This window comes from Poeciliopsis prolifica, unplaced genomic scaffold (assembly GCF_027474105.1).
Source record: "Poeciliopsis prolifica strain line A6 unplaced genomic scaffold, Auburn_PproV2 SCAFFOLD013, whole genome shotgun sequence".
Taxonomy (NCBI): domain Eukaryota; kingdom Metazoa; phylum Chordata; class Actinopteri; order Cyprinodontiformes; family Poeciliidae; genus Poeciliopsis; species Poeciliopsis prolifica.
The window spans coordinates 2,398,740-2,422,571 of record NW_026562388.1 but is presented as its reverse complement, the minus strand read 5'-3'; the positions used below and the strand labels follow the sequence as shown (position 1 = coordinate 2,422,571).

Sequence of the window (23,832 nt, the reverse complement as noted above, 5' to 3'; positions counted from 1 at the left end):
GGTGCAGGTGCAACATGTTTTGGACAATACCGGGATGCAGAGGTGAGAATAATTATAGCCAGCTGGTATTATTTAGGACGCAATGTCGTGACGCGAGCAGTGAAAATAGCGGATCCACGAGCGAGCGAGTGGCTTCACCTTAAAGTCTGTGAACACCTCACACACGAAGCATGGCCTTTGCTAACGTAGCAGAAAAGAAACCCCCGGTTGAGTCTTGGGGCAGAGCCTAACGCCGCCGCTAGATGGGGAGGCGGGACAGGAAAACACGGAAGAATGGCGCCTTCTCCGAAATGCAAGAAGGACGTGGTGTGTGTTTTGACGCGCGGTGTGAAACAGCCCCGAAGCACACAGCCTCGGTTCCTTGCGTCACATGATAAGGACTGAATGACACCAATGGTTCTCGTTAGCAGAGGGGGAACCGTATCTCAATCAACGTGCGCGGCCAGGGTCCCCTTTATCTCCCCACGGCAGGGAGGCGTATCCTTTCCCCCCTCTGCGCTCCCCTTCACATACCACTCACACTCTGTCTGCCTCTCTCTCTCCCTCTCTCTCTCTTTCTCTCTCTCTTCCTCTTGGCTGAAGCTAAACCACAACCTGCTCCCGACGACGCCCTATCGCCCATGAGATTCCCGAGTCCACCGCGCGACTGGTTTCGCACGAGACGAAGCCGTCGGGTTCTCATTATAACGTCAGGCTGCGCGCGCGAGCTGCCTGCCGCGTCACCTCAGCTATAAGAGGGAAAAAAATAAAGGAGGAGAAGGAGGAGGAGGAGGAGGAGAGAGAGAGAGAGGGGGGGTGTTTGGTCATTCTGAATCCAGAAATAAATAATAATAAAAAAAAATACAAAAAAACAGCGAGTTTGGAAGACGTCTGCAGCGGGAAGGCAAAGGGATCTGCAACTGAGTAAGTCCAGATTTTTTTTTTTTTACTCTTTTTTTTTATTTTTGTTCCTGTGACCTGTTTTCGGTAGCTTGTGCGGCAGCATCAGTGGGTTGGGACAGTCTTGGATGACAGCGGTGGAAGGTGGATGGAAGGCTGAAAATACAAAACATATTGGCGGCGCGCGCGTGTGTGTGTGTGGCCTTTTGGGCCATGTAAACATCTCGGACGCGGCCGAACGCATTCAAGGTCTATCCCGAGAGAGGCTGCATCCTCCTGGGATAAATGATTCCACAATTCAGCAGCAGATACGAGGAGGATTTATGTCACATTCCAACCGTGTTTTGCTGCGTGTCTTGGAAGCACAAGACGGCACGACAGGTGTAACGGGAAGGCATGTTTACACGGATGATCCGTCATGTCATATCGATCCGCTTGTGAGAGAAAAGAGGAGTGTGTCTGGGTGTCTCTGTTTGTAAACGCTCCCGTGGCGCCAGCCGGCCGGCCGTGTACGGCCGTCGCGGCGCGGAGGAGAGAGGCTGACCGGTAGCAGGCTGTGGATGGAGGAGAGAGGAGAAGCGGGATGTCTCCTGTGCGTGTGTTGCGATGCGACGCGAGCCGTCCTCGCGCTCCAACATGGCGCGCTCCCACACGAGCTGATGAAACCTTGGTCATTACATACTCCTGTCCGGAATTTCCACTCTCTGGCGGAACGGGGAGCTGTGATGCTGAGCATCTTCAGAGCGCGCAGGCTGCCTCCGCCATCCTGCTCTGAACGGCACGTAGACTCGTGCCTGTGTCTTTTCCTGTCACCGAACAGAACATTGTCACTCCCATTAATTTCACTCTGTTCTTGTTTAGCCGTGTTTGATCCCAGCAGGTAGAAGCCAAACCAGACAAAGCAGATTTTTTTTTTTCCTCCCTTTGGTCCTTACCTATTGTCTCTCACCCTGGAGTTCTCTGTGTTGTGAACTAACTCTTTGTTGACAAGTACATTGTCTGTACACATAACACACCCAGAACATTTCTAGGTCCTGGACATGCCTTATTCTACTTCACGTCCTGCGAAATACATCAATGCTTGTTTGCGTTCTAATGATGCCAGAAAGATGTCAACTTCACTTTGCAGTAAAAGGCACTTTCCCAAATATCACTATAACACCAGAATAACTTGCATGTCTACTGTAGTGTAGACACTACAGTTCCGCCAGATAAGCCAAAACCCTTCTTTGGATCTCAAATTTCAAGATTCAATGCTCAGTTGAATCTAGGCCTGAATGTTTACATGAAGGCCTGTCCAGGGCATTCCCCGCCTCTCACCCGTTGACTGCTGGAGATAGGGAACAGCCCCCCTCGCAAACCCACAAGGATAAGCAGGTTAGATAATGGAATGATGGATGGATGGATGTTTCCACATAAATATACTTTCGTCTAAACTATTTCATTGTCCGTCTGGTTGTATGTTTATAGTCGTCATTGTCAAGCTGGTAAAAGAAGCACGTAACATGTTTTATTCCAGAAATGCCCTGAAAATACACTCCATCCGTTTTCCTGTCAAAGATGACTAGCTTACTTGGCCATGCTATCGATGCGCCGTACCGTAGCATGATGTTGCCACCACAAAGTGTCAGCATAGGAGTGATTTGTTTAGATTAACATGTTGGCCAAAAAGTAATATTTTGCTCTCATCTGAACACAACACCTTCTTCCTCGTGTTTGCGGTGCCCCGTGCAACCTTTAAACACTTTCTGTGTCTTTGCTCCAACAGTGGCCTTTTTCTTACTACTCTAACAAAAAGGAAATAATTCAATGTTGTTGTCATGTTGACAGATTCTCCCACTTGAGCCAGTGATCTCCGTTGGCCCTCCAGAGTTATCACAGGTCTCTTGGCTGCTTTTCTGATTAAAGCTCTCATTGTCAAGTTTTTGGTTTAGGTGGATAGCCAGTTAGTAGTCGATTTGCAGTTGTGCTATTTCATATCCCTACGTTAAACTTTTCTACGCATTTATATCTTATCTATTTGCTGTGTTTCTGTGCTGTTTTAGGGCAATCTTACCAAGCAAAGTAACTACACTAGGCCTGTTCCTGCTGTGTTTGTTCTCTGTTGTCATTTTATTGTATGAGCCAGACACGTTAGGTCCCTAAAATGCCTCGGTCAGTCTGCGCTTTGGGGGGAGCTCTATATCCGGTGGGGGCTGCTCTGTGTTTTGTCAGCAACTCACTGTAGAGCTGACAGCACTTGTCTTGTTCACCCAGTCATCATCTGGCGTCACGACTATGGGCAGTCACATTTCTGTCTCCGTGTGCCTCCATGTGCAGCTTTGTGAGTGAGTTGTAGGCAGTAGGCTGCAAAGTTGAACAAATAAGTCAAGCATGTATGGATTGTGTGTGTTTTCGGTGCTGATGGCTGCCTCCTGACCTGCCAGGCACAGTAATTGGACGGCTCTGTTTCCATCAATTTAGATTTGGGGAAATGGGCTGGTAACCGGAAGGTCACTCGCTCATATTTATGGGCTGTCAGAGGAAAAAATAAAAAAAATCTGTAAGAATGAGTTAGGTCTAAACTAAAGACCTTTGGTAAACAATTTCTCTGTAAACTTTGAGGTTATTGCCACTGTTTTCAGTTTGATGAATTATGTTTTCAGCACTCAAGCTTCTTAATTTTAAAGAAATGTCTCCATTACTTCTTCTGTGGGATAGAAATTCTTTTTACCTACATTTTAGGTGTCAATGTTTTGATCTACCAGCTCCGTTCTACATTGCCATCATTTCTATGCTAATTTTAGCAGAAGTTGGTTGCGTTTAGCTAACATGGAAACCGATAGTTTACCTCTTTAAATCCGCACCTGGATGACTCAAAGTGACCAACATAGTCAGGACTCTTCAAGTAGCCTTTTGACTCTCCTCACTGTCATTTGTCTGTAAAATTACAGCTGGAGTACTATGCTCAGATGCAATAACTCAACACCTCCTCCACCACTATTTGTTCAGTGTCTTTTCAACTCAACATACACTCACCTGGCAATTTATTAGATCGCTATTTAGTGGCTCTTTAAAGCAAAATGGCTTATCAACTTGTTACATGGAAGCAAACATGGTTAAGACGAAAGGAGAATTTAAATAACTGGATGCAGTGTGGCCATTAGTGCTTTATAAGACTGCTATATGAACACATAGGAACTTTCTTTGGTTTACAAAGAAGGCTCCAAAAAGGAGAAATATCTTCGGTGAAGATGCTTTGTTGATGTCTGAGATTAATTTCAAACTGAAAATAATCTCAGAGATGGTAGAGTAAAAACAAAATAGAATAGGAGCCATGTTGAACCTTGAAACCGGTGGGCTACAGCAGCAGATGACCACATTGGGTAACTCTCCTTTAAGCTGAAAACAGGAAACTGGGGATGCAACTCACACAAGCCTAACAATACTAGGACGGAAAAACGTTGCCTGGTCTGAGAGTCTCAATTGCGAAGTACGGTGTGGATCCATACTTGATCAAGTGAAGTACTCACGTACTTCACTTAAGTATTGCTCAAGTGAAGTACATGAATGAGTATTGCTACTCCTCATTTCCATTATTTCATGGCCACATTGTACTCAATTTCTAATGGAATAATATACCATGTCACAAAGGTAAAATCCTCTCATTTTGGTATCTTGAACACAACCATATGTTCATTGTTAATCCAATGTTTTTCAGTGTCATGGGAGTTACATCCCGTAGAGTAAGGCTTTCATTTCCACGTTCAAATATATTCCAAGAACAAAGGAAGATCTGAAGGTAAAATGAGGCTAACTTTGTGTCATCAAGGTGTCCCCAATAGCCCCCTTAAAAGTGGCATTTAATCAGTTGGGTTGATTGTGCATGGTATTAGCTGCTGGGATGGCTACATAACTGGAGTACAGAGAACCACCCACAGACCCAGTTGGCTCCACTCACTGACCCTGCTGTCAACAATACAGCAGTTTTAAAACTAATTCATCAGACTGAAAGTGTTAAAGAACGGCAAGCATGACAAAGACTTTAAAGTTTTCTTCAGAACAATAATCCAGTGTATGTTATAAAGAGCAACACTGTGCTCGGATTGGAGATGCATCAGATATTAATAGATAATGCACTGCTCTCCATCTTGCCCTCTCATCCTCCATGTAATTTTACTCACTTCTTAATAATCTGTTTCTTCATTTTCTCCTGGATAGTCACTTTTTCTCACTCGCTTTAACTAGTCTCCCCCCTGCCCTCCCTCTGCCTACTGCATTGTCATGACGGCTAAAGTAGGAGGGGATTTGTTTTTTATTATTTTCACTTGCTTCCCTACAGATCATCTGTCTTCTCGTTAACTGTCATTTTAAGCCATTAAGTCGCTTTAATCTCTGAGGGAAACATCCTCGGCCGAGTGTGTTTGTGCACGTTGTGCTCATGCGTGTGTTCAGGAGAAAGAGAGACTCTTGTGTCCGCTAGTCAAACCACGCGCACACCCACATTCTCATATGACGATCAGCATAGTATTTACAAAGATTACTTCAAAAGCTCTATTGATATATGGCAAACGGGGTACAAACATATTTGTATTTGCCGTTAAGGACCTGAACCTGAAAAGAAGACTGTGAATAAATTTAAATCTCTTGTGAATGTGATAGTTTTTGTTTTCTTTATAATTGTTTTTGTTAAATCCCAGAAGAGGTTTGCTGGGGAGATACGAGACAAACAAGCTCTCTATAAACAATCGCTCGCTGTTCTTAGAGTTTTAAGTGGGGATTGGGAGGTTGCCATAAGGGAAGGCACATATTAGGCTTAATGGTTCCTGCATTAACATTGAAATGAGATGCTGCTCCAGTAATGCAACTCCATTGTCTCACGGATGTATAAAAGATGCTGACTAACCTGAGAGGCAGAGAGCAAGTATGAGAATGCAGGAGACAACGTACTATGAAAATAGGTTGTCTGTGAGGATAAAAGTTCTGGTGTCAGCGGGTCATGTTGGTTCTAAAGTTTTTTCAATGGCCGTTGCATTGAGACGATGGTACAAGTCAATAATTAAAACCCATTATCCTACCCTAGTATCCTGAGATGACGGTTGAGTTGTTTTATTTTTATTTATTTTTTTTTTGATGGACTTGCAGATGTTGATAATTGTGAGGTGTAATAATATGACCAAGAGGCATGCTGATGATGACAAGCTACTAGATTGTAGCTACAGCTGTCATGGAGCAGTCAGACAGAATGGAGGCTGCAATTTTGCACCATCATCCCTTAACGCCAACACCTGCAGGCGAGGCAGATGAAGTGTCTTTTCCAGGGACACAAATGACAAAGTCAGACGAACCAGGAAACCAAGCGGCAATCCACCGATTGCAGGGCGAACTCCTACTGCTGTCACCACCAAATTCTTCTATGAGATTGTTTCTGACATTTTCCTGCAACTGGACTTGTCTAATCTTTTGGCTCAATTCTGATTTTCTTTTTAAGAACTATACTGTTTGTAAAACGATATGCACTTTGGAGCCTTTGTTTAATCAAAGCAATCATTTTTAGCCCTTGTTGTGGTGTTTGTTGGGTACCTGGCTGCAATTCAAGAATGAGACAAATTTGTTTGGCTGAAAGCTCTTTTAATTGTTTTGGGCAAGAATTTCACTAACAGATCTAAAATTGTGTTAAAATAGAAAATGTCAAGTTCCACACAAGATATTCATCTTTTATTTCGCCGAAATTTCTTGCAAATATTTCACAAGACTCGAAGCTTCCGACTGTTTTCAACAAACATGCAAGACCCTGTTTGTGGTTAGCTCTCTGAAGATTGAAGATCTTTTCTACAAGAATTACACTAACTTATTACTTAGAATAAAATATTTGGAGACCGGTCAGCTGTTTTTGCCACTCACAAAAATTATTCCTGGTGAAATCAAAGCTAAATGAAAGAATTTTTAAAAATAATTTTTTTAAAGAAATCTAGATTTTACTATTTTAAAGAAAGGTTGCGTCAAAGAACTTGTCACTGGGTGTCTTCACAGACTGCAAACAGTAGTTTTTTTGTTTGGTTACAATATGAACAACCAAAGGCGTGCAATATTTTACCATTTTACATTCTGATCACAGGTAGACCGATTTCAACCAGTGAATGGTGCATTCACTTGTATCAGGTCGTCTCATAATTGTGTACACCTGGTTCAAGTTTCTTATACATCCATATCCTCTGTTAACAATATCCCACTCCTTACTCTACACTGACATAAATCCTCACAATGGCGTAGCTCAGAGAAAAAGCTTTGCTTTATTCTGTAGAGATAAATCTAAGAGCCATTCTTTGAATGCAAAGGGCCCATTTGCACTGTTTTGTAACAACATAAGCACGGGCCAAAGGGGAGTGAACAAGTCAGACCTTTAATCACATGTTAAAAAGAACCATGTTGGATTTTTTTCTACGTTACCAGAGTAATGAGCGTTGGCTCAGCAATAAATCTCTGAATAGGTCACAAGTTGAGTGCTTTTTAAGTTTACGCCGGGGAAAAGTGGAGCTAAGAAATATTCCGTATATTTTTGAAAACTGATTTCAAAATCTTACAAGGTGTCAATGTCGTCTTACCTGTGATACTATATAAATCCCAAGACCAATGGGAAGCTAAGAGGTAGAGTGAAACGGTGGTTTTAGTAGATTTTAAACATCTTGTAAGACTGATAATATTCCTATACATACAATACAGCTCAATATTAGCAGATATTAACCTAAGTGATTTTACAATTCAAGTAATTGATTTCCTTCATTTGAACAACATTCATATTTTGCAGTAAATGTATACTGGGTGAGGCAAATGGCTTTGCCTGCTAGTTGTGAATCAACAGTGCACACTAAGTGCAGGTATTCTTTCATGCAATGGAATTGAAAATGTGAGCAATATTTATAGCCTGGGCTGTTCCAGGGACCAGTTGTGGACACTCAATGAAGTCTGGATCTGACATTGTGGTCGCTGGTTTTGGGATGGCAGCAGGTAGAAACGTCGGTTGTCGTTGCCGACAGTGTCCCCTGCACTGCTGCAAGTTATGTCCATGACTGTGAATGTGAGAGGCAACTTCCTGAAATGAGTATTGTGGTGATATCAGCCTCCTAACCCCTTTGTGACACTGATTACCGGTTTTCTGCAGGCAGCATTTTCCTCCAATTCTGTACACACTTAAGCACACACGCATGCAAGACACATGCATAGCAGACACATTTTGTTGTTCATCTCTTGTTATTGTTTTTCTATCTTTATTTATTCTTACTGGTATTTTCTGTATCAAGTAATGAAAGTCAGGGGAATGCCGGTCTTCTCCCTGTAGTAGAAGACAGCCAGACCCACCACAATGTTTACCTAAACTATAAGTACGGCTCATAAAAAAGACGATGGTACGTTTTTGTGGTTTACCAGGTCTTGCCGTTGTTTGAAAATTATCTAAATCTAACAAAGAAGCTATTTGTCAGCGAGTACAGCGGCCATCTTTAAGGTGTTGTGATAAATGTAGATCTAAAAATACAGCATTTTCAGTTTGAGTCGCTCAAACTGAAACTCTGAGGATATTGTGTTGTGTTTTTTTTTTATACACCCAATAAAGCATGACATCTATCTACTAATTTGACAAAACTTGATCTGAAATCATCAGAGCATTGATCCACATCAGTTTTAACCCAATTGAGTCAAAAGCTGACAACAATTGGTTATAGTTGTGGTGGGGGAGTCTTATGAAGCAGTTATTCCTGAAATTTTGATTGCAAGAAAAACAAGGATAGCCTAGTCAGAGAAAGTAAAATGAGAGTTCTTTGTGACTTAACCAATTGCGTAAAAGATATGAACTCTTCATGGCGTGTCTTTTGATTTCCCAAGAAATTAGTAGAGGTCATATTGATGCAACAAAATACCAGGCGCTGTATTGCAATATAGAGTTGGCAAAGTAAGACGTTAAAAGTGCTTTTCACTCATCTTGATCCCACCACCCCTCGTCACAACTCCACCCTGCATTTCTCAATCAGCGCGTGGTTTCCCATTTGTCCTCACGACGTGCATGTTAAACAGTGCTTCATTTGTGCTTTCGACATGGATGTCGCCCAGGGCTGTCCTCCTCTGAAATGCCGCAATGGCAGAGCTGTTATTTACTGCTGACCCAAAAGAAGGGAACTAGTTTTACCCTCTGACCTTGGAAGACTTAACATGTGACTTCAGCGGACTTCCTTTGGTTTTTATTGGCACCGCAGTGTTTACGTTTGGCACAGTTTGTGTTGTCCCTCAGAGAGGAGGCTGCCGAGTGTGCATGTGCGGTGGCGACGAGGTCACGGTCTGGGTGTTTGGCCTCTTGTCCCCTCCAGCCAACAAGACGTTGGCTGGAGGGGAAAAAAAGACACAGATATTGTTGTGTGTGTCCTCTTGTGGCGTGAAGGAAGGAAGTCGGCGACGTGAACAGCAGTGAGGAGAAAGAAGTGCCACTTCAATAATGAGAGTGTGAAGTGATTTGAGATTAGCTTCCTCTCTCAGAGTACCTGATCTTTTTTTAATCCAGGCCCGGAATATTAAAATAATCAGTCAGACTTTAAAAGTAATATCTGTCCTGGATTACTGCCCTTTCATCAGACTGGTTTTGAGACTGAATCTGTTAAAAGGTTCCCGCAGCCAAGAGTTTGCACTCAAATGAACGCCTCTTCGCTGCTTCGATGGAACAAATTAATTTATGGAAATAGTTTAAAGGTGTTTATCTTCAGACATATCATAAGTGGGATCATTAAAAGCTGTTTTTAAAATGAGAGTTTTAAAACTCTCATTAGTTGAAGTGTTTTCTGTGAAAGGGAGCTGCTCCATGAGAACAGCTGAACAATCTTGCCAATTTTAATTGGTTTGTAATGGTGCATTTGGTTATGAATTGATTAAAGGCATAAAAATATGTAGCTCAGTTCAGCTTAATGTTGCCATGACGTAAGATGGAGTTATTCCTGCCTGTTATAATTTAATGCGGTTTAATTTTATTATTTTTCTTCCAAGGCTATTGCGTAATTGTTTTGGATTAGGTTTTTTATGAACTCATTACCATTAGATACAATTTTTTTTCAAGTTTCCAATATAAAATCATTCTTGTTTATAAGGGCCTGAAAGTAATTTCAAAGTATTTGACACCTAAATTGGGACAGTGAATAGTTGTAGGGGCTTCATGGCTGCTTACATGCAATTGGAATTACAGCAATTTTGCTAAATTTTGTTTTCTACCCTCTGAATGTCCGATAATAATTCCGACAACGCAGGTAACAAATCTGGCCTGTAAAGTTTCCAAACCACCAGCACGAATTAAAAATTCTCTGCTCCGCCACAATCAGCTTCAGTCTCACTTGGGAGACAAAAACATTATTGATACTTTTCAGCAGCTTGTCAGCAACTTTAAGTCAGTGGTTCTTTATTGAAAGCGTTCACCCTTTAGAGTGCTACTATGCAGTTATTTGAACCTGCAGCATTCATGTTTGAACACATCACAGAGCACAAAATCCACTTTTATTATTATTATTATTTATTTTACGCGCAAGACTTGAACATTCCCTGGATCTCTCAATCAGACTGAACATATGCATGTGACTTTGTTTGAAGAAGTAGTTGTAAAATGATATCAAATCAGCTCAGGCATTTTAATATAAGGCTTTTACTCACTGATAATCAACAGATGCCAGGAAACGACATAAATAAGGAATTTGTGATTAAGACTACTGCTGTAATGTGTCACTAAAGACAATTATGCGTGAAACAGAGGCAGATGTCCGACGATGTGAGTGGTCTCATGTTGGTGCGCCATGTTCTTGCTGACCTTTATGCACTCAGACTGTCTTACGTTCATAATTGATGCGGTGCTTCTGTGTCAAAACAACTCTAATAATCAGCTTTCTTTTAAAAAAGCAAACAATTATGCTTAAAACCAAGATGTTTCTGTCACATGAAATAAAATATGTTGGTTATTAATATTGTAGGAAAACAATAGCAGTTGTAGGGAAAATTGCCATTATTATGTACCCTGCCAGTTCCTGTTAGAAAACATTGCATCTGTAAACTGTACAGCTTATTTGTCTTCAGATCTGCATAATGTTCATAATCAGTGACAGTATTATTAAAATAATCAGTCAGACTTTAAAAGTAATATCTGTCCTGGATTACTGCTCTTTATGACTGCTTACATGCAATTGGATTACAGCAATTTTGACTAAATTATTATTTATGTAGCTTCTTAGGAACTAAGTTAATTTCTTTGAGGGGATTCAGTGGAGTTGCACAGAGCAAAAGTGTATACTGGAGCCAGAGCATTATGAGCAAAATGTGGTTAGAAAACATGATGGTGCACTTTGCAGCCAGTTAATGTGTTCCAGGAAACGCTACGACTGCAGAGCACCCAACAGAAAGCAAGGGACGACAGTGTTTTACCGGCTTGGGCTGTTACACACCTGCTTTGTCATACTGCCAGAAACATATGTTCTAACCCCCACTGGCTGTTAAAGATCACATCCGTTTCCAGCTTTTTCTTGATCGACATTTTGGATCACTTACATTTATGTGATTCAATGTGTCATTGTACCCTGTCTGTAAGTGACTTCCTGCCTCCCTCGTTGTCTTCCTTTTACAGTGACAAATGTAATTACTCTCCTAACGATGCCACGAAGCTTTTCCCTCAGTGTGTGTAGTTTAAGGGGCACCAGAACACGAGCCTGCATTTTTTTATGTCAAGATCCACCAAGTTTCTTTGGAATGCTTTTTTAAATTTGTCACATCAGTTATGGAGCTGGGAGAAGCGCTACTGAATCTTGAATTTTGTTTAAAACAAAATGGAAACAATCAACTAAAATCAGGCCAAAATCACCCTCTAAGTTGTGTTGTGTTTTATAATGCGCACTAAATAGGAACTCCTACCTTCAGAGTAAATTCTCAGTTTCTGGATTTGCCGGTCTAACACAAACCTGTTTTTGAACCTAACTTACTGTCAACTATACACTGTCCATCAGTTTCTTCTTTGTGATGCTTGTTCATTCACTAATTCACAGAAAATTAGTCGTTAACAATATCATAAGCATAGCCGTATTCAGCTGAAACGTGTGTAATAAAATCATCAATACTGTGATCCTGCATTCTTAATGGTTAAGGAAATTATCATAATGAGCTGTGAATGTTAGCATCCGCCGGCTGCATGCCTGATGACCCCAGGCTAAAATCAATGACGGTCCATGTCGATCAATGTAGTGTGCAGCTTCTGTGCACCAGTTTCTGTATGCAGCGTGCCAAAGTTAGCAGAACAACCAAAGATGTGGGTATAATTTCAAACAGGACTTCCATGCAGCAGGTCCATTACAAGGGGACACGTGTAGGCAATGGGAGGACAATTCACAGGCTGTTTTTCTGACAACTACCAGTGAGCCTATTTATTATTTCAGAAGCAGGCTTTTTTTTTTTTTAATGGTCTGGAACATTACTTGAAAACTTTAGTGTGATTTTTTTGGGCATGCAAAAAATTCTTCAGAGTTAACACTGACTTTAGTTCTAATAATAATAACGGATAGGCGATAAATATTTGTAGCATTAGTTCTAGGTTATTTTATTTTTTTACAGTTCTGGTCAATCATGTCAAACATTTTCTCTATGTGGAGAATTTCCACATGCCTTTCTCACTTGTTCTTTCATTCCTCCTGATTTTGCTTGATTGGCTTGACAGGTCAAATGAGAAAAAGAGAAAAGAAAATCCAGGAAGTATAACATGACTGTGTTTGTGTGTGTGCTTGAGGGGTTGATCAGATGATTGCGGTTCTCTCTCTCTCTCTCTCTCTTTTCTTTTTTGTTTTTTTCCAAAGCATCTCCATGTGATGCTGATGTGGCTTGATGGAAAAACAGTCTGTTTGTTGGGGTCACTCATATGATTGCTGTACAGGAGTGTGAAGAGTCCTAGAACCCGCATGTTTGAGACCGCTGCAGTCCTCGAGGTTCAAAAGACTCCAGCTCACACCCGGGCCGACTCAAGAGCTGTTGAGTCTGTGTGTTTTCAGCCTTCATAATAAGCTCCGTGAATTAGTGGCAGCTAATTCGCACCGTGTCAGTGGGAGTCTTGCCACCCAACAGGAGCGGTGACACCACTTCAGCACGTGTTTTGCACCGAAGCATGTCGGTTTAGGTGATCGGAGTCGTGCAGAGTCGTTCCGTTGTTGCTTGTTTGAGAGAGTTTGATTCGAAGAAGGGAGGGAAACTAAAGCTTCCCTTCCTCAGCAATGAAAACATTTCTTTGTGTTGCAAGAATTGCCTCCAATCTGTGCAAAAAGCTATCATTTACACAATCTCAAAATAGTTTTCCCAGTTTTTTTTTTTTTTCTTTCTCAAGCAAGAGAGAGAGCCTCCAAACAGAGTGGGAGAACTCAATATCTTTTCCTGAGGTTGCAGCTATTGATAATTTGACACCGACTCAGTAAATTAGACTTGTTAACCATCCCCATCACTGGGCTACATTGATTTCCACATTTAAGTTGTGCTCTACAGGGGTGTTTTTTCATGGCTTTAATCTTAAGTATCTCTTCATGAGGTGATTATCTTTAGCTTTGATGAAGCTATGTTTGAGAATATGAAGACTAATGTAACCAATTTGAAATATTTGCAGTTCCAGTTTATCAACTTATAAGTGCAAATTTGCTATTTCTTTTTCTTAAAGAAGTTTAAGCAGTTTTACTCTCTGAACAATCACATAACTTACAGGCGGTATTTTATTTTGAATAAAATTACAAGGATTTAATAGTATTCCATTCATAAACGTGCCGTTCTGCTCTTCTGCTGACAAAAAAAACCATAAACTTATCTGGTTTGTAACTAAAGAAATGTCAATGGATATTTTTGGCAGATACCAAATCTCATGTTTAGCGGGATAAATATAGGCATGCTTTGCATACATTCCACTCACAGTGTCCCATTCAGCAGACACACCTCTCAGCAAGAGAGAGAGGGTGGTTTCAGTAGAGGTTGTCCAGTAAAATGAACTGATTGTGTCTTCTCTCTTATGCAACACGCTTGGCTGATTAATACTTTGTTTTCACTTCTTATTTAGAGATGCACTGATCTGAGCTTTCTGATCTTTTTCGACTTGCTGATACCTATTTCGGCAAATTCCCGTTTCTCTCCAGGAACTAAATCATTTATAAAATTCAAAATAGTTTGCCTGGCCCTGTATTCGATTTAGTAAAAGAGGCGTTGTCACACTGTGTGAGATAGGGTTTCACGATTATTTGTTTAGAAAACAATATGAATGCAGAACTGACATAACATTATTTAGCATTAGTAACTGTAAACACCTGTTACTAACGGCAACCTTTGGGATATGCAAAATATGGCATGTGAGCAATCCTAGTAGAGCTTTGGGATTGCTCTGTGTATTCCTTAGAGAATCTAGATCTTTACCTTATAAATTATAATTATATTTCCAGTTTCTATGGTTTAGAGTTCCTTTTAAAGTCATGCTTTATTGAGCAAAGAGCAATATAAGATCCAACCTTTCAGGAGTTTTAGAAATTACTATTTGATATGCAAACAATTATTTTGCTTCTTACATTCATATCCAAAGTGGTGTTTCTTTAGTTTTTTTAATGTGGCTGGTCTGAATTACCAGTGTTGTTGTCGTGTGCTTTTTTTTTTTTTTTGTTATTTGAAAGCCCTCTTGCAAAGGAAGTAACACATTTAAAAGCCATTCCTGACCTGTCATTTGTATAATCATAACATGAGCCTTTAGTGGAGACTTATTATGACTATTACTATCGCTCAGCGTCCCATCTCAGTAGGGCAACAGTCACAGTCATTCCACTCTGGCTTTAAATCTTGCTTCCGTCCATCCTCCATCCTGGATCTCTGGTCTGGAACCCATTAGAGCAGGAATCTCCAGCAGCGCCATGATTCCACATTAGCATTGCCTACCCTGTCTCACCCTGACAGGAAAGAGACACTGCCTTAGTGCCAAATAGACCAAATATTTCGCTTTCCAACGACTGGGAAGTCGTTGGAAAGTGCAGGTTCGTTGGGCGAACGCTCCTCTGGAAGAGAACTGCTCACCAAAGGGCGCGAAATGTAATCTTGACAGTCACAGATATTTGGGGCTCCAAATATCTGCTGCTAACTCTATTTTTTTCTCTCTCTCTCTGTCTCTCTCTTTTCTCAGGATGGCGGAGGTGTCACAAGAGGAGAGACTCCAGGTCATCGCTGTAAGCTATATCCACATGCAGACACACACGAACACACTGCCTGTCCATACTGACGGCTGTAGAGACAACTAATCATTGCTGCCTGTCCAGGTCTGGTAGGATGGCTTAATGACTCAACCTTTTAGAGCCCATCTTCTCCACCCATTAGTAGGCATCCAAAGCTAATGGTGTAGATACAGCTCACTCCTTTTTTTTTTTTTGCTGCCTAACTCCTGGTATCTTACTCAGCTGTTCAATGTCTGTTTCTTTCTGTTGTGTTAAAACAAAACAAACAAAAATAATAATAATACAGATCAGAAATGCAGTTTTTTTTAAATTAATAAAATCAAGCCTCTAGTGCAAGGGGTTTTTTAAACCACTGGCGTTTATAAAATGCCAGGGGTTTTTAGAGGAATTCTTGGCTGGCTGAATGATTTGTGCGCTGCTTTGTATCATGCAAACTTCTAGAAATGCAAGCTGATAAGTCCATTTTTTTAGGAGTCTGGCTGGAGAAAAGAAAGTGCATATTTTCCACCCAGCAAATTCTAGGAATTATAAATGAATTCAAGGATTTCTAGAATTTTCCAGACTCTCTAATCATCTGTTAGCTACATGTGGAGTTGCGTGCAAGAAATCCAAATCCTTCCCTTGGGTGACATTATAAAAAGCTCACTTGTTTCAACTATTTTTGCAAAAATGTGATTATGCATCTGGCTGTGTGTTTTTGTATTTTATAAAATAGTCAAAATATGTCACACTGATCTTTTCCACTCGGTGCAGTTCATCAACATCTTTCCAGTCATATCAGAACTTGTTACATAAATAGTCCAAATTGGCATAGTGTCATACAACAATCGTTTTTCTATTGTTTCTGAGGGTCAACTGGATTTTTGCTGGATGAACTCATTTGTTTGTAGGCAGGGATTTACACCTTGCACTGTTGGCTATGACTCATTTGATTTTTCTTTTTTTTATTCTTAACATTTATTTATTTATTTCTCAAAATGAAAAGAATTCACAGATTTCTACCAGGGAAAAGCTGGAAAGAAACCACACTCACACACATACCTCGAAGCCAGCCGGTTTGGATTCCCTCATGACTCGAACCTGGAGAGAATCCAGCTGCCTCCTGAAAACCAAACTCCTGTCAACCTTTTGGAGATGCGCCGCAAAACTTAACACGAGCACTTTGCAGACTGCCATCCAAAGCCGGCATAAGGCATAATAAGTTAGCTCCAAGCCGGCAGGGGCCCCGAAGACTAATTGAACTCTCGCACCGGGGATATCTTTGTGAAGTTAACTCTGACAACTTTTTCATACTTAAAAAGTTTCTTTTAAATTCATTTACATGAATGAATGTAACTTTTAAATCTCGCAAGATGAATTCTGTTCAGAGTCCTGTTTAACTGCGGGCCAGTGCTCCTCGTGCCAACAGTCGTTAAAAGCAATTGTCGGTAAAAACAAGTCAGTTCAATAATGTTGCACTCATTTTTAGTTGGTTCAAACCTCTGTGGCCCGGTTTGTGAGAGATCTTGTGTCTGTGTGGCGGCAGGAGAAGAGGAAGAAGCAGACAGAGATTGAAAACAAGAGGAGGCAGCTTGATGACGACCGACGGCAACTCCAGCATCTCAAGGTAGTAATACGTTTTCTTCCACTTGTCTCTATGTTTTTGCATTTATGCCTCTGTGAGGACAATCCTTTGGCGAGACAAATGCTCCTCGGTTGGTGAAATCGTCTTCTATCCTCACTGCACAGAAAACTTCACCTGCTTACATTATTGGTTCTTTACCTCCTTTATGTAAATGTGGTAAAATTTTTATTAAAAAAAGATACCCAAGGAACTTAGCTAAATAGCTATGTATCATAGTTACAAAAAAAATGTCTGACTTCACCAGGCAGCCCCCCAAAATTCAATTTGCTTTTAAAAATGTTGAAACAAAAGGAAAATTGATTAATACAATGCCTTGGAGAAATACTCATGTCCCTTGTACTTTTCAGATTTTGTAACTTTACTGTAGTTTCAGTGAGGTTTAATGTGACAAACTAAAAATATGTTGTGCATAATTTTGAAGTGAAGACAATACATTGAAATTTTTTTTTCTCACCAATTAAAATCTGAAGAGTGTGGCGTGAATTTATATTCTCCGGCCCCGACTAGTTACTTTGTAATAGAGAGAGAAGAGGTGTGGGGCGATAACACGACCCTGGGGGGCGCCGTCTCTGTCACTGTCCCTGCTGAACACAAGCATCACACGTTTTCTGTCTTTCACATAAAATAACATTAAAACATCTGGAGAAGCACTGCGATAAAATGCAAAAGCAAAACACTGGGCCGACCAAAGGCAGGCACTGCACATTCTGACTGAAGGCACGGTTTTAACGCTGTTTTGAAATGTACTCGAGCTCTCCACTGATGAAATCCAAATCTGTGTCATCTGCACCCCCTCACGCCTCTCCCTGGGCAGAACTTGAAGCAGGATCACTGGGCAGGCCTCTGTTTTTCTCTTCTTTTTTTTTTTTTGGAGTCAAAGCTGCTATACACCCACACAACAACATTAAACTCTCCAGTGTTGCAGCCCAACAGAGCAAGATACTCCCTCACCGCCGCTGTCACGGAATGTTCAGAATGGACCGCAGATAACGCCATCAGCTCCTCCACATGCTGTTCATGCACGCACACACACACACACACACACACACTTATTATATCTGAACCGAGGCTATTGTCAGTGTATGTGTCAGCGCTATCAAAGCTTATTTCGTCCTGGGACAGTTCAGCAGCTCAAAGATGGGAGCAAAAGGTCGCAGTTTGTGCGCGCCTGTGCGGGCGCTTGGTGTTTGTAAAAGGTAATCATGACCTGCGCCGTTACCCCTGCGCGCTCCCACTTTTTCTATTTTCAGAGTAAACCATTGTGAGGGTGTAGCTGCACATGCGTGTGCTTGTTTCTGTGTGTATGCCTCATAACGAGAAAAAAAAAAAAAACTAAAGAAAACACAGAACCTCCAGACAATGCAGTGAGCTTTGGCAAAGGAAATAGATTTTTGTCCCACTCCCAGCAACAGGAAACTGTTCTTTCACCCACCCCACCCCCGTTTTCGTCTCACATGCAGACTCTCGCGCACACACTGACACAAACAGACATAAGGGGGATAAGAGGGAAGTGTAATCACACTGTGGAGTAGCATGGGAAGACTCTTTCTTCACTATGCGTCTTTTTTTTTTTTTTTTGCACAGGCAGCATTAATTTGGAAAAGTAAAAAATTACCCCATTCAACAAACCACAAGTTAGTGTATCACCTCCATGATTGAATCACTTCAGCCCCATACATACCAGGACTCATTTTTTGCAGTGAAGGGGAAATTGTAAGATGACCAAAAGACATTAAATTAATGCTGATGTTAAGTCAGGCAAAAATTAGCATTCGTTTTTTGGCAAAATATATCTTGATTTTCACCAGCTGAAGCCGTTATTGTGAATATGTCATGTTCTAAACAAATATAACTTTATAAAAGTTCATGCAATGAGAGGTCTTTACTAGTTTTACAACTAATGCTTGTTCATGTAGAATTAAAGAAGGAAAAGAAAGAATTAAGAAAAATATTTCCTGTTTTAATAAGACGTCTGGCTGTACAAGGCAATATGTTTCTAAATCTCACTTATTAAAACTTACTAAGATTAATCATTTCCTGGTTATCCAGGAAATGAATAACCCTAAAATGTACAATTCTTTGTTTTTTACTTGTCCCCATGTTGAAAATAACAGTGAAAGATTCAGATACAACATGAGCAGTTAACACATCATTTTGGTACCTTATGAAAAGTTAAACATATATCCGTCCATTTATGCATTGTATAATGACCCTTAGTATTCCAGGGTTGCGGGGATGTCAGACTCGACATCCCCGCAGGCTGACTCTTTTGAAATGGGCTTGTGCTAGAAAGCTTCCGAATTTCCCCACATTTTTTCTCAGAAAAGTTGTCGAACATTCAGTCAGTCGTTTGCCAGAAGCCAACCGTTAGGTATTGCAACAAGGTGGAGGTAATTGGGAACAACAGTTGCATAAAATCACACGGAGGCACACAGTGGACATAGATCACCGGCTTTCTGCAAAGTCAATAGCTAAAGCCTTCCAAACTTTCGGAACAGTGTGTACAGAGCTTTTGGGATGGGTTTCAGTGGCCATACAGCTGCTTCCAAACAATATGTCACCAAAGTAAAATGCCACATGTAGTGATGTAACAGAGTAGTGGAGCTGTGTTCTCTGGCAAGAAAAAGTTACACCTCTCTGTTTGGAAGATATGAGGAACATATGAGGGTTTGGCAGCTATCCGGAAAATAGCTTTTCTCTGACTCCACTGTATAAAGTTTGGTGCAGAAGAGATTCAGTGTGTGGGGTTGTTGTTCAGGACCTGTGCTCAGTTCCTTTGATTGCAATGAAAGAAACTCTTAATGTTGTAGTATTCCAAGACATTTGGTCGATTTCATGCTCTTCACTCTGTGGGAACAGTTTGAGGATGGCCCCTACGGTTCCAACATGACTGTGACAAAGCAACATTCCTAAGTTTATGAATGGACGAGTTTGCTTTCGATGTACTTGACTGACCTGCACAAGGCTGCCCCAAATGGCTGAGATTGCAAGCTGGACCTTCAGGTCCAACATCAGTGTCTGACCTCAGCGTTGTACATCTGGAAGAGCTCTCAAAAGTTCCCCGAAGCAAACTTTCAAACTTCGTAAACTCCCTTCCCAGAAGAGTTGAAGCTGTCGCAATTGCAAAAGCTGGGCCAACATTAATTTGAACCCTATGGATTAGGAATGGGACATCATTAAAGTTGATGTGACCCAGTAATGCGACTCCACCACCGGTATGTTGTTTACGTTCAGGTGCATACTGAAAAATTACATCTAAAGAGTAAAGAAAAAAAGTACAAAAACAGTTTAATTGAATGAAACGGCAGACTGTTTTTGTGAATTTGATTCGCAAAAGACATAAAATGACTCCTGAAGCGAGGCTCTCCTGTCTACAGCTGCTCATTTCATTTGGATGTGCGCACCGGCCTGACGCGCGTCTGTCTGTGTGCACCCTGTGTCCCAGTTCCGCCCTTTGTCTGCTACGTTAGCAGCTTTTACTGCGAGGAACAATGGAACGAGACGTAGCTTCAGCACTCCGGCTTTACGACTTTTTCACACAGCCTGGGATGTGTGCGCGCGTGCTTGGGTATGCATGAGTGAGCCAGTTAAGTGATGTCAGGCGTTAGAGTAGTAGGGTGTGGCGAGAGAACAAAACTGAGAGACAGCGGGAGAGAGAGGGAGAGAGCTGGAGGGTGGAGTGAGTAGGGGGTTGGATTCAGTGCCCAGGAGACCATGCAGGGCCGGGGAATGAGGAGTGTTGAATTACACTGTGAGACTGTGTGCTGTAAAGCTTCGGGGCAGCTGAGTGTCTGAACTTGGATTACACAGTGGAGAAAGTGAAATAGAGAAACTTAACAGGTTGAAAAGAGCAGGAGGTGAACCAAAATATTTCCAACTTCATCCAGGTTCATGGACTTTTTATGCCTCCGGGAGAGAAACGGGCCGGGGTCAAGTCTGAGAGGAAAGAGTGAGGGGGAAAAATTAGAAAAACAAAAAAAAAAGGGGGAAGTTTGGTGTTGAAATTCACGTTGCATCATTGTATAAGAATTCCCACCAAGCTTACAAAAGAGAAAGCTTTTTCATTTAGCAAAGCAGTGCTTCTTTGTTTTTCACTTTTATTAGTATTATTTTTTTTTTGTATGTGTGTGATCTAACAGCTGTAAGCAAGGCACTGTTAAATTTACCTCAAAGTATGTCAAGTATTTGCTTTGATATGAGCTTCTCCACATGAGGGTGTTGTCAGGATAAGAATACATGGTTAGAAACCGGGGGAAGAAATAAGCGCAGCGCCAACAGCACACGGGCAAGAGTTGGTCGTAAATAAAGTGTAAGAATAAAGCCGGTTTGTTTTCATTCCACTGACCCAGCTGCTTTTTCAGTCCCATGCTCAGCTAAGTTTATTAGCAGAATTACATGTTCGATGCTGGCAGCCTCCGTCCAACATGGCCAGGCGCCACATTTTCTCAAATGGACAAGACTGCTTGGTTGCAGTTCAAGAGTTCGACTGAATCACTGAGTGGCACCAGTCAGCAGGCGAATTGGACAGAGGAGAATTTGGTCTTAGATTAACTAAGGGGCTTGTTGCTGTGTCTCGGTGAAAGTGACACTAATCCCATCTGTACAAAAAGGCACACAGGCTCATCTGACAGAACCAGTGTGAGTCATTGAGGTGCTTGTAACAAGCACAGTGCCCTGCAAAAGTAAATCGTGCCTCTATCACATTTTCACATATTATATATCAGATTCATAAACTCCAATGTGTTTTTTGGGAGTTTCTGCAATATACCAACACAAAGTAACATGGAATTGGCTACAATTACAGCTGCAAGTCAGTTTTGTTCTTCTGGAGACAAAAAAGATTCTGATTCAAACTGAGTCAGAGTGAATGGCTGGGGAAGTAAACATTCATTTTCAAGCCTTGGTCAAATTTCGATTGAATTTAAAGCTGGGCTTTAACTAGCTCATTCTAACATGTAAACATGCTCCGATCTAAAATTTCTATTTGTCATTGTAGTTTTATGTTTAGAGTTGTGGCACTATGGGTCTTGTTCGAGGGTTTTTAGCTCCATTCATCTTCCCATCAACTCTGACCCGCTTACACATCCCCGCTGAAGAAAAACATCTTGTACACAAACGCATTCAGACGTTTAAAGACGAGCAAAATTCTTGGGCACAATCCTCATCAGGTTATCTTTATTAGATGATGCTGATTAACATATATCTCCCATCAGACACACACTTTAGTATGATACCATCTCGCTCTGACCATCCAGGCAGACTACAGGCTCTCGTTCCAATCCCATATCACCCCTCATAAGTCACTCCGGTTACAGGTTCAAGGTAGATTGGGGCGTAAAATTGCTGAATTGATTTATGAACCCTCCATTCCGGGATCTGTAAGTTTGCGAAGAATAATAAACATGGGTACAAACAGCACATTGTTGTTAGTTACTTTTCTGCCACACTTACTGTTTTGCATGTAGGTCATAGACTTGCATTATGGTCTTATATAAGCAGAGCACCGTCCTCCATGTCTTTGCTGTGTCCCATAGATAACTCGATGCAAACTGCAAACAGGCCAGATTTATTTAGAGTGTATGTTGCCCTGTGGACAGATTCCTCCACCTGAGCTGTGGACCTCTGCACCTCATCTAAAGCTACCATGGGGTTCTCTTGGGTGCTTCTTTGAATAAATGTAGGATAATATCTTAACAGGTGTGTGGTTCTCTCCATTTTCAGACAACTGAAGTAACTAAGTAAATAGAGTTTGTTTATATAACTCTCTTGATTGATAGAAGAATGCAATATTTTTACAGTAGCACAAAGATAAAATGCCGTAAAAATGATGAAAATAACAGACATAAATTACTCAAAAGTTGGTCCAAAACCACCAATCACACAGACTAAACACAATGAAGTAGAGAATACAATTGAATTGAAACTCTAGTTGTATGCTTGTCTGACTAAAAGTGCTTTCAGCGGCTTTTTATATAAAGCAATATTGCTTGTGCAGCATGTTTAATAGAGGAAGTGCATTCTGAAGTCCAATACACAAGTCCAAGAGTAGGAGTACAGTTCCGTTATTTCAGAAAAATACTGGGTGGATAGAAGAATTGAAAAAGTGGAAGAAAAATGTTAAATTAATTGTGAAAATGACTGACAACATGTTCAAGCTTGAGATATCGCTTTACACTGTAAGCCATTGAACTTCACATCTTTATCCCTGACCTGTCTGCCACAATTCTTGGTCTTCGTGTCGCTGTTTGTTCACTTACTGCTCCCTAACAAACCCCTGAGGCATTCACAGAGCAGCTGGATTTATACTGAGATTAAAATACGCACTGGTGGATTCTGTTGACTTCTGAAAACAACTGGTTGCACTAGAAGTTATTTACAGGTGTCAGTTTGTCCAGACGATAAAATTAGACAATTATCGCCTACATTTTGCTCATTTTTCCACATTGTCGCATAAAAATACAAATTGTTCCTTGTTTAGAGATATCTTTTGAGGTGCTTTCAGTGTAATCCAGACACACACACAAAAAAAAAAAATCTAGTCAAGAACGCCAAGCCATCAAGGGCAGACAGAGATTCTCCATTATTCTCTTTTTAATGTCATTGTTAAATACACAGTCACACACACGCACGCACCCCTACAATGGCATTTCACTGTTTTGTGTCCACTTGCAGTCAAAGTCACTGAGGGAGCGCTGGTTGCTAGATGGAGCTCCAGCAGAAGAGGAGACGCAGAGGCGTCTGCAGGAGGACGAGATGAAGACCAAGCTTCTGGAACAGGTCATCCTCAGGTGAGTATCTGTTTGAAACAAACAAACAAAAATTTTAATAGAGGAAAAAAAAAGTAAAGTTTGGCGTTGAGTGAAAGTATTAAAAGCAAAAGTTTGTGATTTTTTTTTGTGTGTGTGTGTTTCTGAGCCAGGCTGGAGCAAGAAATTGAAGAACTGGAGACAGGCGTGCCGACTAATAAAGGTGTGGCCAAAGAAAATGGTGAGCTCTGTGTTCATGGCAACATAGCTGCAACACTTGACACGAAGAGAAAGCCAGCTAATAACCTAATAATAGCTCCACAGATTATTAAAACAGTATATCCTCTTTCTCATTGTCTCT

At 41.1% G+C, this 23,832-nt stretch overlaps 1 protein-coding gene across 1 annotated transcript in view; it reads left to right on the top strand.

The window, feature by feature from the left end:
- Window positions 1-586: 586 nt before the first annotated feature.
- The window catches only part of palm1b (paralemmin 1b), a gene marked incomplete at its 5' end in the record, with an annotated part of 28,562 nt that continues 5,316 nt past the window's right edge, over window positions 587-23,832 (top strand). Inside the window, 5 exons of the mRNA XM_055038432.1 lie at window positions 587-903; window positions 15,053-15,095; window positions 16,627-16,707; window positions 23,398-23,513; window positions 23,645-23,712. Of these exons, the coding sequence (XP_054894407.1) occupies window positions 587-903; window positions 15,053-15,095; window positions 16,627-16,707; window positions 23,398-23,513; window positions 23,645-23,712 (625 nt within the window). The remainder of the gene's footprint in view (window positions 904-15,052; window positions 15,096-16,626; window positions 16,708-23,397; window positions 23,514-23,644; window positions 23,713-23,832) is intronic.